At 33.9% G+C, this 17,371-nt stretch overlaps 2 protein-coding genes across 3 annotated transcripts in view; one reads left to right on the plus strand and one right to left on the minus strand.

Annotated features, from left to right (window-relative positions):
* The window catches only part of CENPP (centromere protein P), a 229,252-nt gene that overhangs the window by 141,692 nt on the left and 70,189 nt on the right, over window positions 1-17,371 (minus strand). The window lies entirely within an intron of this gene.
* On the plus strand, window positions 561-16,987 carry OGN (osteoglycin). 2 transcript variants are annotated; one of them, XM_061163640.1, is made up of 8 exons: window positions 565-681; window positions 1,421-1,459; window positions 1,699-1,947; window positions 3,360-3,456; window positions 10,316-10,474; window positions 12,255-12,457; window positions 14,548-14,643; window positions 15,461-16,987. In XM_061163640.1, the coding sequence occupies exons 3-8, from the start codon at window positions 1,774-1,776 to the stop codon at window positions 15,629-15,631; spliced, it is 900 nt and encodes a 299-aa protein (XP_061019623.1). In that variant the 5' UTR covers window positions 565-681; window positions 1,421-1,459; window positions 1,699-1,773; the 3' UTR covers window positions 15,632-16,987. The 2 variants fall into 2 exon arrangements, with proteins under 2 accessions (XP_061019622.1, XP_061019623.1); XM_061163639.1 differs by lacking the exon at window positions 1,421-1,459 and having other exon boundaries at window positions 561-681.

Raw genomic sequence — 17,371 nt, forward strand, 5'->3', positions numbered from 1 at the left:
AACCAGTATTCTTTCACTTTCTAGTTGTTTTTTTTTTTTTTTACCAAATATTCATATCCACACTTACTGAAATTTCAGCTGAGAAGAGAAAGAAAGGTTACTTTGATTGCTAAAAGTACCAGTGATAAAATTAATCTTTAAAGATGTTCATATAGTTATCTAAATACCACTTCAACTTCAAAAAAAAATAATAGTAAGGTAATTATAATACTATTTTCTTCATTCAGCAAATAAAAATATATTTTACTATCAAATCCCGAATTGTAACATTTATATTTAAAAAGCTGACTCTGACAGTTGAGTTTTTGTTACACGTAACAAAATAAAGGGGGAAGTGGGCCTCAAATGACTAAACTAAAAAATAATTTGTGCTATGAGTACTTACTACACAAGGTAAAAAATAACAGAAGTTTATGATAATCAGTGGAAGCAATCTGAGTACAGCAGTTACAAATATTTTAGTTCTCTAGTACAACACACTACATTTCACCCTGCAGAAAGAATGTTGGCAAAGATCTCTACCACATGGAAACTGCTTTTAAAGCTGTTGGGCCCTGAAATTCTATTCAACAGTTTGAAATCACTCCACAGCTTTTCTCATTCACCCTCCCACTTGGGGCTAATGCAAGCCATGATCATCTATTGAGGAAAACCACAAAAAACTTCAAAACAGCTACAACGGTAGGCTCTTTTCTCACATATTATTTTAAATATTGTTTGTTAAAATGTGACATCTAACAATCTTAGTAAATGTAAAGGCAATCTTTAATCTTTGTAAGTTTCAATTACCTCGGACAACAATTTTTTAACAAGCACTTAAGTATATCACCGCATAACTTGAATGTCCATGCAGGCAAGAACAGCGTGCTGTAAAAGTCACAAAACCATGTTATGCTTAATTTCAACCACTGACTTTTTTGACAAACTAGTATCTAAAATGCAGCACCAGCAATTCTGAGTGATTCTGTCTGAAGTTACTTAAGAAAAAGTATAAAATGTGCACCACCAGATAAAATCCAGTGGTGAGCCTAAAAGAATCTTTCCCATTTCATTCCCTTGAAATCTTTGATTAAAGTTCTATTATTTTTCTAGTCTGCAATACTATTTTTGCATTTTTCATACCTTAAATTTTAAAAGAAATGCTATTAACTAAAAATAATGATATCTATGGAAATTAGAAAACTGAGGAATTTGAAATTATGGCTTTTTCAATATTCTGTATCACCTAAAAGTAAGTGTTAATGACTATTTTTCATAATGTTAAATTTAAAGTTTAAGTTCTAAAACTGTTCCTGGAACTTGTTTCTGCTCATACCAATACAAATCAGGAGTTCTTATAAAGTAGCAAAGCTGAAATATGATATTTTTAACTCACATGAGACAGGATCATGGGTCTTCATTTTAACTGTTTATATCACAGGTATTCTAAGAAGACTTCAATTGCATACCTTTGTTCAAGGTAACTAATTATTAAAAAACTGAAATTATCAACGTTGCTTGGATTTTTGATAGAAAAAGAACTAAAACCATTTTCTGAAACTATTTTTCAAAATATCACTGATACATAAAAACTTTTAGCATCTAATTAAAGATCACAAAGGGTTAAACACTGTTCGCTGGCCCCTGCTGCGTGTACCCTGCCAAAAAGTCCTCTAAGCTTTTAAATATTGCTTCGATGGTCTGCATTTTTATTTCCAGGGAAAAAGAGAGTATTGTCCCACAGTCAGCAGGCCACTAGCTTATTAGTTTTCAGTCACCTTAATTTCTATTAAAATGAAGACTCTGCAATCTACACTTCTCCTGTTCCTGTTTGTGCCTCTGATAAAGCCAGCACCACCATCTCAGCAGGATTCACGCATTATCTATGATTATGGAACAGATAATCTTGAAGAAACCTTTTTTAGCCAAGATTATGAGGATAAATACCTGGATGGAAAAAGTACTAAGGTATTTTATTTCTACTCTAAATTTAATTTCTAAAATAGTCACCCATTTAAATGCATGTTTTTGTTTTTTCTGAATGTGTCTGATAAGGTAAGAGGAAAGGAAAAGCACTTGAAATGATTCAGAACAATTCAAAATAACTGTCCCTAAAACTATATTTTTAAAGTATGCATGCTTCCCAAATTAATAAATAGACTCTATGATAATCAAACAGTATCTGTAACAACCAAAACATAAGATTTAAGGAAAACTAAAATTTGAAATATAAAATTTAATGAAAATTCAATTTAAAGACGATCTCTTATCAGCAGAGATTTACATTTAAGTCATGATACATAGTGCCTTTTATTTGCATATTAAAATAAAATAGGAGAAATGTGTATTAGGAGAAATACAGATGGATTACCAGCTTAATGTTTATTATTTTAGGAAGAAGTAGTTCAAGTACATAAATAGAAGAGTACTGCTTATTTTGTATCTACAGGATTTCATAATAATCCACATATGTCAACTACACAGTATCAAAAAATTAAAACTACTAATATGGAGCATGATTTTCATCAATTTCAACAATTTAGGCTCTATCATTTTACCAAGTAACTGTCGCTGTCATTGTCTATAGGGATGACTTTCCTACCACATTTTTCATCTTCTGCTTGTACAGGGACTAAGTAATTACTTGTGGTTTTACTGGAACACAGAAATGAATACTGGGGAAAGACAAAGTTAATACAGCATGTAAGGATCTGCTGCCTGCCTACAGTGTGTCTGTATGTGTCTTTCTCACACACACACACAATGGACAATGAGAGATGCAGCCAAATACTTCACAATGTTGATTCCTTCAAAAGTTCTCTACTATAAATGAGATGATAAGTGTTTTAAGAGTGAACAGTTATAATAGATTCTTTTTTTTCAGTACAGACGAGCAAATGTTAATATTATAATTTCTTTCAATGAAGTTGGCTAATATGCTAGTATTATCATTATCATATATGTATATATTAATAATATATGTATATATAGTCATGCTTCCCAGGTGCTTAGGGAAAAAAAAAAAGGCCTATTATAACAAGCTGTTGGCTCACATGGCTGATTTCAATCTTATCAATCAGTTTAAAGAATACTTTCAAAATCTCCTGGTCCCTAAAAAGTAGTAAATAAAAAAGTTCTCTGCTTCTTCTGTTTACATTGCTTTAGGAGTCTAACTACAAACACAGGGACCAAGATATTTGTGAAGTGGACCAGAATTCAACAGCACTTAATAGACAAATGGAGAGTGGAGGGACTGTTCAACCAGAACATTTATGGGAGAATGCTGCCTGTAATCCCTCAGTTTTACAGTCCAAATTGTAAATAATACCAAAATTACCAAATTGTAAATAATTGTAAATAAACGTTTATTTTTCCAATAGGAAAAAGAAACTATGATAATAGTACCCGATGAGAAAAGTTTTCAATTACAAAAAGATGAGAGTATAACGCCATTAACCCCCAAGAAAGAAAATGATGGTAAGTATGAATACTCTATTATCCTATTTTTAAAAGGAGCTTTAAAAAGTAGCTTACAATGGAACTTTATTTATTATAGTTATCAAAATTGCATCAGGATACAGTAACTCCAAACAGTGGAATTTTATCTCCAATGATAAAGTCAAACAGGTATATTGTGAATTTTCACCATTTGCCATTCCACATCATAAGTGAAAAACATGGAATAGGAACATTCAAGAACAACCAAAGTTCAGTTTAGGTTTAGCCTCTATAAAGTGTGTGCTTCTATCTATATAAAATCAATTCAAGAAATACTTGTTAAATTCCAGTTAGTTGCAATCCCTGGTGGTTCAGCTGGTAAAGAATCTGCCTGCAATGTGGGAGACCTGGGTTCAATCCCAGGTTGGGAAGATGCCCTGGAGAAGGGAATGGCTCCCACTCCAGTATTCTGGCCTGGAGGATTCCATGGATTGTATAGTCCATGGGGTCGCAAAGAGCTGGACACAACTGAGCGACTTTCACTTTCACATGTCGTCTGAGGATAAAGTAAATAAAATATCATTTTTGCTTTTAAGAAATTCACAGGAGAGATGGTTATATATATAAGTAATTATAATGTACATTTCAATTAAAACAATAGAAAACTTATAAAGATAACAAATTACAAAGTACTACTTATTAGTTTCTATTTGGTTTATTATTGCTCTCTCACAGACCATTATTTCACGTGAAAATATGAAAAAAAAAAATCACACACTAATTTCTATAGTGCTACAATAAAATTAAAATGAACCAAAACAGAAAATATATCTCAAGAAATTTGAAAAGCATCATAGTGAAAATAGACTGGAAGAAATTGAAAGACATTCCTTGCTCTTGGATAGGATGATTTAAAATTACAAAGATGGTAGTTCTCCCTAAATCTGTAACAATAAACTTCTTTAAAGAGTTGGGTAAGGTTGATCCTCAAGTTCAGATGGAAAATCAGATCTGCATGAAATCACCTATCAGAACATACTTTAAAGCCTCCATACTTAAAATAAGTATAATACTGGTGCATGAATGAATGTCCACAGACAGAAAGAAATACATATAGGAATTTAGTAAATAACAAAGGGAGCATCGTTAATCACTGAGGCAAAGATGACGTTTTTATTTTTAAAAAATAGTTATTTATGTGTGTATGGCTGCTCTGGGTCTTCACTGCTGTCTCTGAGTTTTCTCCAGTTGCAGATGGGGCTACCCTTTGTTGCAGTACACAGGCTCTAGGTGCTCAGGCTTCGGTAGGTGTAGCATGTGGGCTCAGTAGCTGTGGCTCATGAGCTTAGTTGCTCTGTGCCATGTGGCATCATCCCAGACCAGGGATCGAACCCGTGTTCCCTGCATTGGCAGATGGACTCTTAACCACTGGACCACCAGGCAAGTACCAAAGATGATATTTTTAAAAACTGAGTCTGGGACAACCTTGAAAAGGGATACAATTATATCCCTCTTATACAGAAAAATAAACTTCAAATAAATTAGGGTCTAAATGTAAAAAGTGAAACCATTTAAACAGTAGAAGATTACTTGACTGTGGGATGTCTCAAAATCCAGAGATGATAATAGAAAAGACCAATAAGTTTGACTCCATAAATGAAAAACATTTGCATGGCAAAAATCATCATAACTGAGGCCAAAGACAACTTAAAACTGAGAAAAATATTTTCAATATACACCACTGTAAAGAGTTAATATCTCTAATTTATAAAAAACAAGTAAAAATCCAGGAAAAAGAAATTGATCAAAAATCCATGGGTAAAATGGGCAAAAGGTATGAACAGACAATTCACAAAATGACATAAAAATGACCCTTAAACACATAAAAGGTGTTAAATCTCACAAGTAAATTTAAATTGAGATAAAATTTTTTAACCTATCTGACAGAAGTGTGACAATATATTAATCTATTCCACTGGCAACACCTGTGGGGTATCAGACACTGGCATATGTTGCTGATAGTAATGCAAATTGGTAGAACGGAGAGGAATTTGGTAATATCTGATGAAACCTAATATGCATTTACTTTGTGACAAAGCAACTGACCTCTAGGAATTTACCCTAGAGATATACCTTCAAAAGTAAGAAAATACATACGCAAAATCTCTGAAGCACTGCTTGCAACAGCAAAATACTAGAAACACTCTAATTATCCATAAATTGAAGAGTGGTTGAATAAAGTATGGTACATCTACCAAGGGAATACTATGCAGTGGTAAAAATGAATGAGGAAGATTTCTATAACGAATATGGATTGATTTCTAGAAGAAAAAAACCAAAGTGCAAAAGAGTATCTACAGTATGCTGTCTCTTCTAAAAATGAAAGGGATATAAGAAAAGATACAGTTGTGTAAAAGAAATTCGAGAAGGGCAATTAAGCTGAGACTATTTACCTATGGGTTACAGATGGACTAGGGCTGGAAGGAGGGGGAGACGGGAACTTCGGGTATGGGAAAAAGGTGGCAGCACTTCTCTGAGCACACTTTTTGTGCATGTTTGATTTCAGAACAACATTATATTCACATAAGCAAATAAATACAGTACATTCATAAATAAAATCAACAACGATATCATAAAAAGAACCCAAACTGACAAACAAACAGAAAAATACAAACTTAATTGCATTTCAAATGAATAACATAACACATTACAGGAAGGGAAATCTACTGAAATAACTCAGTATTTTGATGTATACTTTCAGTAGACAAATAGTAAAATTCCAATGAGTAGGTTTGTTTTCCATAGTGTTATAGGTTAACAATAATGAAACTACTTAATGTGTGTTCTAGGATTGAGTAAAGTAAATACAAAGTGGATCAGGAGAGTCAGGTTTCTCATAATCAGAGAAGAGTGTTAAAAGATATGGTAAGGGGGAAGGCTAGAAGGAACACTATGGAGATGAAGTGGAATGGACTGGAATGAAAGGTATCAGCATCAACTCCTAGTTTGTATACAGATATACAGAAAAAGATACAGACATGTTTGCTTCCCTGTGTGAGTATGTATGTGTATATATGCATATGATATGTTTATGTTTTTATATGAGAATGTGGTACATATATATTATATATGTTTACATGTGTGTACATGTGTAGTATGTTCATGTATAAATACATGTACATGTGTATATGTGTATTATATATGCTGCTGCTGCTGCTGCTAAGTTGTTTCAGTTGTGTCTGACTCTGTGCGACCCCATAGATGGCAGCCCATCAGGCTCCTCTGTCCCTCGGATTCTCCAGGCAAGAATACTGGAGTGGGTTGCCATTTCCTTCCCCAATGCATGCACGCCTGCTAAGTCACTTCAGTTGTGTCTGACTCTGTGCAACCCTATGGACAGCAGCCCACCAGGCTCCTCTGTCCACGGGATTCTCTAGGCAAGAATAGTGGAGTGGGTTGCCATTTCCTTCTCCATATTATATATGAAAAGAGAGCAAAATAAAAATAAATATATTTCCAGTCCTCTTAGCTGAAAGATCCTAGAAACAATGAGATCCCAGTAGCAATGAGCACATGCACACCCAAATCTTGGTTTCTAAATACCATTCTCCACTGAAATGAACCAGTACTTCTTGAATAGCTGATTTCAGACCTGGGGCAGGGAAAGGGAAAGGATTGGTATGGGACATCTCAGCATGCCAGAAAATAAGTAAGCTCTCAAAGAATAGTAGAGACATTTAATTTTTTAATCAAAATATAAAAAATACATATGTATAAATGTATGACAGATGTATAAGATTTATTCACTGAAATCCAGACACTAATGCTGAGAGAAATTTTAAAAGGCCTAAACATGTAGATAGAGATACATTGTATTCAAGGACCAGAAAACTCAGTATTCTTAAAATGTCAATTTTCTCCAAATTCATCTGTAGATTCAATGCAGTCCCAATTAAAATTCTAGCAGGCTTTAAGTAATTAACAAGCTGACTTTAAAATTTATATAAAAATGAAAAGAACCTAGAAGAAACATAACATTAAAGAAGAATAAATTTGGAGAATTTATACTGCCTAATATCAAGAGTTACTATACAACTTTTAAAAGAAAACAGAATAAAAACTTGGTGGTTGGCAAAGATTTCTTAAACACAGCACAAAAAGCATGAACTATAAGGGAATCAATTATTATTCAGTGAAATAAAAAATGTTTGCTCTTTAAGAGACACTGATTAGAAGAAAAAAAAAAAAACAAGCCAGAAACTGGAGAAAACATTTTCTCCAAAACATAAATCTGACAAATGACTTATATCTATACAATATATATAATTCAAAACTAATAATGCAAAACCCATTTAAAAAGCAGGCAAAAGACATGAGTAGACACTTCACTATACACAAAAAAATCTGTGGATGGCAACTAAGTATATAAAAAGATGCTCAGTGACTCACTGGAAAAGACCCTGATGCTGGGAAAGATTGAGGGCAGGAGGAGAAGGGGACAACAGAGGATGAGATGGTTGGATGGCATCATCGACTCAATGGACATGGGTTTGGGTGGACTCCGGGAGTTGGTGATGGACAGGGAGGCCTGGCGTGCTATGGTTCATGGGGTCGCAAAGAGTCGGACGCGACTGAGCAACTGAACTGAACTGAACAGCACGTTAGTTATTAGGAAAATGTAAATTCAAACATGAGATACCACAACACATCTTACTTGAAAGGCTAAAATAAAAAAGTCCAACCACACATACCAAATGTTGGAAAGAATGAGGAGCAACTAGAACTTATATGCACTGCTAACGAGAATGTAAATGGCACAATGACTTTGGAAAACAGTTTAGGACTTTTTCCAAAAGGTAAAATATATACGTATGATAAGACACAGCCATTCTACGCTTAGGTATTTATAGAAGAGAAATGAAAGCATTAAGTCCATACATTAATGTTCATAGCAGCTCTCTTTGAAATCTGCAGACTGGAAACAACCCAAATATATGTAAGAGATGACTGTATAAAGTGTGTCTATTGACAGAATGGAATAAACTGGAATGAACTCAATAACAAATAGAAATGAATTACTGATAATGCAAAAATAGATGACCCTCAAAATAATTATGCAGAGTTAAAGAAGCCAGACAAAAGAGTATATACTGCATTCTTTTGATATAAAAGTTTCAGAAATAATATGTTAAGTTTCTGGTCCTTAATATATTCATAATATTAACATATTAAGATAATGACAGAAAGGATATTAGTGGTTACTGTGAGGGAGAGATGATTACCAAAGAGCATGAGGAAACTTTTGGAGTGATGGATATGTTAATTATCTTGATTGTGGTGATGGACATCCAACTTATAAATTATGCAAGTTAAATATGTGCAATTTATTGTATAACATTGAACCACAAAAAGGCTATGGGATGATAAAACAGAGTTTAGGAGTTCTCGTTGACTAATCTGGGGCAATTTGATTATTAAAATAAATATGACAGTGACATATGACCTATGGGATAAGGAATTCATAAGTTCATACTGACAAAAATAAATAAGGAAGGAACGTTCCAGCTCATATCAGAATGTGAAGTAACAACTGTAGAAGAAATGATGGAATCAGAAAAATTATTATTTGGCAACTATCCCAGTGATAAATGATTCAAGTAAGACTCTTCAATAGATGAAAACTAGAGTTTTAAAACATGAAAGTTTGATAACAAACCTGATGTTTAGAATCTCAAAGTACTTCTCTAGAAGGTACACACTTATTACAAAACAAAAATCAGTAATTTTACAGGGTGAGAACCATGGCAGACACCAACTGAACCAAGTTACCCAAGACAGCATTGTAAGGAATGAGATAGATACAGGACACAGAGGATGCAACATTATTTCTGTAGTATTCCTGCCAAAAATGAGGAACCTTTTTTATAAACCCCAGTTGAAAGACATTCTGCAAAATAAATGCCCTGAAAATAAATTTTTAAAAAATTCAAAAATTTCCAAAACAGTAAAAAGATATGAAAAACAAAGACTAAGGAACTCTTCCAGGTTGAAGGCATGACAAGTAAATGCAATGAATGATACAGAGTCCAGTGGCATTCTAAAAGTGCCCACAATGACTCCAAATTTTTGTTGCTGTTGTTGTTGCTGGAAATGACTTTTACTTGATAAGTTTAAGGGAGATTGGAGGAGATTATTACGAAGCTAAAACTCAAAATTCTCTATGACTCCAAGTTCATACTTTGTTTATTTTACTAGTTTCATTGGAAGGACTGATGCTGAAGCTGAACCTCTAATACTTTGGCCACCTAATGCGAAGAGTTGACTCACTGGAAAAGATTCTGATGCAGGGAAAAATTGAAGGCAAAAGGAGAAGGGGGTGGCAGAGGATGAGATGGTTAGATAGCATCACCAACTCAATGGACATGAATTTGAGCAAACTACGGGAGACAGTGAAGGAGACGGGAGCCTGGTATACTGCAGTGCACGGGGTTGCAAAGAGGAGGACATGACTTAGCAACTGAACAACAAACTCGTTATAAATGTGTTTGCACTACCCCAAGTGATAAATTAAGCTTGTGCTTACCTTAAATCAAGCTTTATGATATGCAAATTAAGAAATCTAACTGTCAGTCAATCCAGCAATTAAATGATCATTGCCAAAACAGACAGGAGAATAAAAGAGATTGTGTATTACAGAATTTAAAATAAAATTATGCTGAGTTACCAGATACAATATAGATCACTAGCTAATATGGCCACAACATCTTTCCTGTTATCATCTATAACTGTGTAAAGTATCTTTTCAAATTAGTAATAACACTCATGACAGCACGTATTTAATACTAGAGGTCACGTATTTTTAAATTATTGAGTTTTATGATTTTGTTTCCCAATTCAGAAATGCCGACATGCCTGCTCTGTGTTTGTTTAAGTGGCTCTGTATACTGTGAAGAAGTTGACATTGACACTGTGCCACCTCTGCCAAAGGAATCAGCCTATCTTTATGCACGATTCAACAGAATTAAAAAGCTGACTGCCAAAGATTTTGCAGACATACGTAAGTTAATTTTAAATAAAATATTAATGTTAACTCATGTTGGTTATTTAACTCATATAAACACACGTTCCTAGGTACCTGTGGCCTATCACATGTGGGATAGTCACTGTTGGGGTATTTTAAGTATCCTGCCAGGAGGGTAGCCACACAGGGCAACTATTTCTGTAGTTAAGTCCAAGTCCTGGATCACTCATCCCAGAAAAATTTTCTATATTCCAATTTCATCAAGGGCTTCTGAAGAAAATTATACCAAGAAATGCACACTGGCTCCACTACACATTTACGAGATTAACCATACTGAATTCATGCTGTCACTGGTACTGACTGAATACAGCTGTTTCTCATTATTTGTGGACTTTATGTTTTCAAACTCACCTACTTTATAAAATTTATTTGTAACCCCAAAATAAATACTTCTGGCACTTTCATGGTTATTCACAGGCATGTGCACACTGGCAAAAATTTGAGTCATCCAGGTGAGGTGGAACAAGATGCTTTGTCCTTTATTTCAGCTTTAAACAAGTACCTTGTTTACAGTCTACTTAGTGTAATATTTTTCACTTTTCATTTTTTGGCTTTTTTGCTGTTTGAAACACTCCCTAAATATAGTACTGAAGTGCTGTATATTATTCCTAACCTCAAGAAGGCTGTGGTGTGCCTTCCAGAGAAAATACGTGTTAAGTACTCTTCATTTAAGTGAGTTACAGTGCTGTTGGCTGTGAGTTTAATATTAATGTAGCAACAGTATATACTAAATAAGATGCCTTTAAAAAAGAAACACATATAAAATTTTCTGATTGGCTGATGAAAATGTGTGATGAAAGGCTCGAATCCTGTATATTCCCTAGGAGCAATGATTCCACATTCACTAAATCAGCATTTGTGTCGACTTTATAGATGACTACCTTGAATAGTGAGAAGTGACCATATTTCCTAATCATCCTAGACAGAACAAAAGTGATGCATACATATACACACATATTGAATTTCTCAGTATGTACCATGTTAACGAATTAGGGAACATTTTTGCCTTTGTTGTTTTTAACCAATAAGGCACGGAGAGATTAAGATAATATACCCACAATCACAGGGGCTTCCCTGGTGGCTAAGATGGTAAAGTATCTGCCTGCAATGTAGGAGGACCTGAGTTCAATCCCTAGCTCAGGAAGATCCCCTGGAGAAGGGAATGGCAACCCATTCCAGTATTCTTGCCTGGACAGGATGCCAGGGACAGAGGAGAGGAGCCTGATGGGCTACAGTTTATGGAGTTGCAAAGAGTCAGACACAACTGAGCAACTAATACAAACAAAACAAACCCATAATCACAATGCAACAGGTTGGCAAGAAATCCAAAAATATTTACATGATTCTATTCAATCAAACATAATGCTTGCTTTCCATAACTTACAACAAAGAATTTCTTTCAAATTACTTGAGCATACTGAGAATTCAAATGAAAAAGGATGGAAAGACTCTATTAACTTAAAGTTCCCTTCCAAGCCTGAAATTCTAGAACTCCAGTGAGAAGTTCTCTTCCAAACCTGAAATTCTAGAACTCCAGTGAGAAACGCTATCAGTGTCAAGCACTGAGTATATGCTGAGTATTCATTCAATAAAACTTACTGAGCTACTAATTGTACATGTTCTGCAAAGCACTACAAATAAAAGAAATTTGAAATACCTGTTAAATAAATGCTTTTCCTCAGTCCACACAATTAAGAATTTAACTTCATGTATTTAAAAAATTTTTTCTGTATTGTTTGTATATTTTTCCTTCAAGCTAACTTAAGACGACTCGATTTTACGGGAAATTTGATTGAAGATATAGAAGATGGTACTTTTTCAAAACTTTCTCTGTTAGAAGAACTTACACTAGCCGAAAATCAACTACTGAAGCTTCCAGTTCTCCCTCCCAAGCTTACTTTATTTAATGCAAAATATAACAAAATCAAGAGTAGAGGAATCAAAGCAAATGCATTCAAAGTAAGTATTTTATAGTATGACTTAGCGCAATATAGTATCATCGTTATACAGCCAAGAATAACATGATAAAAGAAAAAGAAACTATAGTCTAGAATTTTGTTTTAAAACTATTACATAATAAATAGTGATATTATTAGGCTTATTCAAATCTAGCTTATGCCTGTACCTCACTTAAAATAACTTTATTTTGTTTCATGGGACTACCTGGTGTCACATCTCTTTCCCTTGTTTACATAGCAAATATTTATTTATATAGACAAAGACTCATGGCACCAAGAGTCTCCAAAACCTCAAAAATGGAAATTTTCCTGTGTTTCTTCTTCCCTACAGTATTAGTAATTTATAGACACCAGAAAAATCATGCTCTAAAGACTGAATTTTATTTTTAATACTTAAAAGTATTAGACCATAGAATTCTGTAGGGAGATATTCTTTTGAATTCCATGATGGCACCTAATACAAAATTCTGTATGTAGTAAAAATTAAATATATTTCTTAATTTAGTCATTCAAGAAAATAAATGTTCAGGAAAAGGGGAAGGTGATTTACTTTGATTTAGTTAGCCAGGTTGTCTCAAGATGCACAATCTACAGAGAAGTAATCACCTCAGCCCAGGACTTCCATAGATCTGAAGTACTCATTCCCAGTCCTGGAAGAAACCCCACATAAAAGGTTGAGATAATCATGCTACTGGTTAGCAACAGAAGACCTTGCTCAAAATAGAGGACTGTAGCTCCTTTTGACAATTCCTAACAGTTCCTCAGAAGTTAAGGAACTCTTAGGGGACTTTCAGAAACTGGACTTACTTTAAAAACAAACAAAAAGATGCTTGTAATTTGAACATACACAATTTGAGCAGGTAAACCTTTGAATAACTGGTATGTTAAAGACCTACAGGAGCTGGTCAACATTTACAAAAGAAGTATTTGAATATTTTGGATTTTACACATGGATTACAGAAGGGATTCATAACAAATTGGCAACAAAATTATAAAGTCAGCTATTTTCTAGTTTTGCTTAATGCCCAAGGCTGCAAAAGCCACTGGTAAAATCAAGTCACTCTAATCCATATAAAGAGGTCCACTGGGGAGGACAGGAGCTTGATTCTTATATGATGGATTATAGGATGCTTAAGAGGGCTTCCTAGGTGGTACAGTGGTAAAGAATTACCCACCAAAGCAGGAGACTTGGGTTGGATCCCTGGTTCAGGAAGATCTCCTGGTATAAGAAATGGCAACTCACTCCAGTATTCTTGCCTGGAAAATCCCATGGACAGAGGAGCCTGGTGGGTTCCATGAGTCACACAGAGTTGAACATGACTGAGTGACTAAGCACACATGTAGGATGCTTAAGAAAGGATTAAAATAACAACAAATTAATTCTAAAAAAAAAAAAATCCAAATTCTGCCATAGGATGTATATCAAAAGTAAGGTAAAACATTACTGTCAGGGGAAACTGTATCTTGAAACTACAAAATTATACACAATAATGGGTTATTGATTATGAAGAGTAATCTAATGTAGATCCCTTAGGGGGGTAAAAAAATCATACCCAGCCACGTATTTAATACATTGCTTTGGAAGATATGTTACTAACAAGCACACACATCTCTTAAGAATATTCATTCTACTACAAGTTGGTGGAGCTGAAATGGAAAGTTCTGAAGGTTCAAGAGAGGTTATAGCAGTACCAGGATCCAAATACAATCCTGCATAAGCATTAACATCATCACCTATTCCAAAGACAAATTTAAAGAGCCCCAGAAATTGACATGAAGGCTGAGGCTGGCTATGACTGGGTATTCAGATGTGAGATGAGTAGACAGACATGGGGATGCATTAGGGTTCTACTGCCCTTTGTAAAGGACTGAGATACACTACTTGTAAAACCAAAACAACACAACAAAACAACAAACAAAAAATCCCACCAAATCAAAAACTACCATACCAATGATTAATAGTATTGATACATGTCTATATCTGTGTATTTATACATATGTATATTTATATATATGTGTATATAGCTTGAATTGTGAAGAAATGCACTGATCTCAGATATCAACTCAAGCAAAAGCACCTTTTCCTTACAGAAACTGAGTAACCTCTCCTTCCTCTACTTGGATCACAATGCTTTGGAATCTGTGCCTCTTAATTTACCAGAAAGTCTGCGTGTAATTCATCTTCAGGTATGATTGCTCCTTTCACAGTATCAGACTTTAATTCAAATTACTATGGGTCAATCTTACGATTCATTAGGAAATTCACTTACTTATATGTAAATGTTGCCCATCAAAAGCATCAATATTTAGTCAAATGCTCTCTCTTGCCCAGAAGCCACAGTTCTATTCAGAGCAAAACCAAAGGACCAGTAACACCAGGTATGAGGTCTGCTCTTATAGTATGGCTTGTCTCCAGGTGTGCACCTGGCATCTCCTAGTTAATCTGACATGTGGATTTGAAGTTAGGGGACACTAAGACCTGTGGTTTATGTTTCTTTCTCCAAATAGCAGTAAACACTTGCTTTTGGAGACTTCCTAGCTGACTTTATTGTCCAACATCAAGGGTAATAGAAAAGTGAAGAGGGAATAAAAAGAAACTAAAAGTGGTCTTTCACCATCACAAGAATTCTCATTTGTTCTTTTTACTTCTTTAAAGTATATTTAAGGACACAGTACCCATTTTGAGTTGACACTCTACAACAGGATACTTTTTCCAGCTAGTATAATCTTATTTGTACTCAGAAATTTGTTACATACCTGAGTTTTATTCTTAGAAAAAGGAAGTAGTCTGTTCTTCCAAAGTGATACTGTAGACTTTAAAAAGGGAGGCTCAGATTGCTCAGGCAGGGTTTTATTATTATCATGAAGATGGATATACAGTATGTACAGTATTTTAAAAATCACTTCTTTTATCGACAGATAAAATATTCTGCCAGACCTCATTACACATCATACAAAGGAATGATTTGGGGTTTATAAACACTTTTTCCCTTTTGTTTTCCAGTTTAACAACATAACTTCAATTACAGATGATACATTCTGCAAGGCTAATGACACCAGTTATATTCGGGATCGCATTGAAGAGATACGCTTGGAGGGCAACCCCATCATCCTGGGAAAACATCCCAACAGTTTTATCTGCTTAAAAAGATTGCCTGTAGGGTCATACATTTAACCACTATCAATGCAGCATAGCTGAAGTACACACATACTTATAATCTGTCTCAACAATGTCTAAAGGAGCATAAATATTTAATATTAATTTTGTATCTGACTATTGAAGGAACTTATGTTTTAAGCAAGGATGTTAAAAAAAGTCTTACATATAAGAACAAGTAAAAAGTAAGATTGACTCTCTAAGTTCAAAACAGAAATGTGAAAATATTTGAACAGAATTACAAAATCCCTTTAGTTCGTAATAGAGTACCACTTAAAAGGTATGCTTTTATATAAATACCCAAAATTAAGAAGCGTTACAAAGTTAACAGATAGGTCCAAGAAACTTTCAACTGTCTTTCCTGGTTTTCACTGGATCCCTAAAGCTTTTAAGGCATATGTTCCAAAGACTGAAAAGCTGAATATTTCTAAGGATCTCTCACTTTTCTTTCTTTTATGATTTATACATTATTCATTATGAAGTAGGAACTCTGTTTTTTCTTTTAAGGCAGCTACTATATTTTTACTTAGCCTGAGAAATAGGGTATAGTCTCATACCTAAGCAAAACTTTCCAAATAAAGCATAATCTTACTCTCTTGACAAAGAGCTAATATAGTAATGTTCAATTATTCTGTTGTGTGGTCACACAATTAAAAGCTTTAGTAAAGTAGTACAAAAATTTATTTAATCTAAATAATCAACATTCTAAGTCCACCAAAAAACATTTTAGGAAGCTATAAGTACATCAAAATCAGTATGCTTATAAAAAAACTGAAAGTACACTCTGTTTCTCAGAATATAGACATAAAGTTCTCCAATGTAAAGTCTTTCAATTATGATGTAACTGCAAAATATTTTTTATACTATACGAATGAATCTCATCAATAAATTTATCCAAATATAAGATATGAAAACAAAGAAAATTCTGTGGCATTACTACTGCACACCACCTTCCCAACCACCCATACACATCGATGTTCATGAAAATAGGCCACATGCATAAGAAAGCATCTCAGCAACATTTTCTAAAGATCCACGATTAACTGATATGTTTAAAGATAAGAATTAATCTCCAATCTAATAGTGATGATTTATAATGGCACTGCTGCCAGAATGAAGTTCCTGAAATTACTTTCCTCTTGCCCAAACCCCATTCAAAATTCTTAGCTTCCACACTGCTTTGGGGTTGCATATAAAATTATCAGTGCTTTAGAAATAAGTCTGAACTGTGTATATAAAAATTACCAACACTGTTTCCAACATCAATTATAAATTAAAATCACGTTGGTCTCTATCCTATTTCCAGAACAAATATTATTGGTGTTTTTTCATTTCATAATAAAATAATAAAAGTAAAAAATATGCTGATCTCCATTACCTTAAATAGACAATGCTTTATTCTTGACATTGATAATGAAAGAAACAGAGGATTAAAATGTAAAATATTTTACTCTACAAACATTCCTGAAAGAAACTAAAGAAGATACACATAAATAGAACACCTTGTGTTCATGAATGAAAGATGGAACAGTTAATAGGTCTACACTACCCAAAACAATTTATAGATTCAAAACAATCCTTATCAAAATCTCAATGTAATTTTTTGAAGAACTGGAAAAACCCACCAAAATTCATATGGAATCTCAAGGGATTCCAAATAGTCAAAAGAAATTTGAAAGAAAGAACAAGACTGGAGGATTCTACACTTCCTCATTTCAAAATGTAACTACAAAGCTACAGTAATTAAAAGTGTGATAC

The sequence above is a fragment of the Dama dama genome, chromosome 16, assembly GCF_033118175.1.
Source record: "Dama dama isolate Ldn47 chromosome 16, ASM3311817v1, whole genome shotgun sequence".
In the NCBI taxonomy this organism is placed as follows: Eukaryota; Metazoa; Chordata; class Mammalia; order Artiodactyla; family Cervidae; genus Dama; species Dama dama.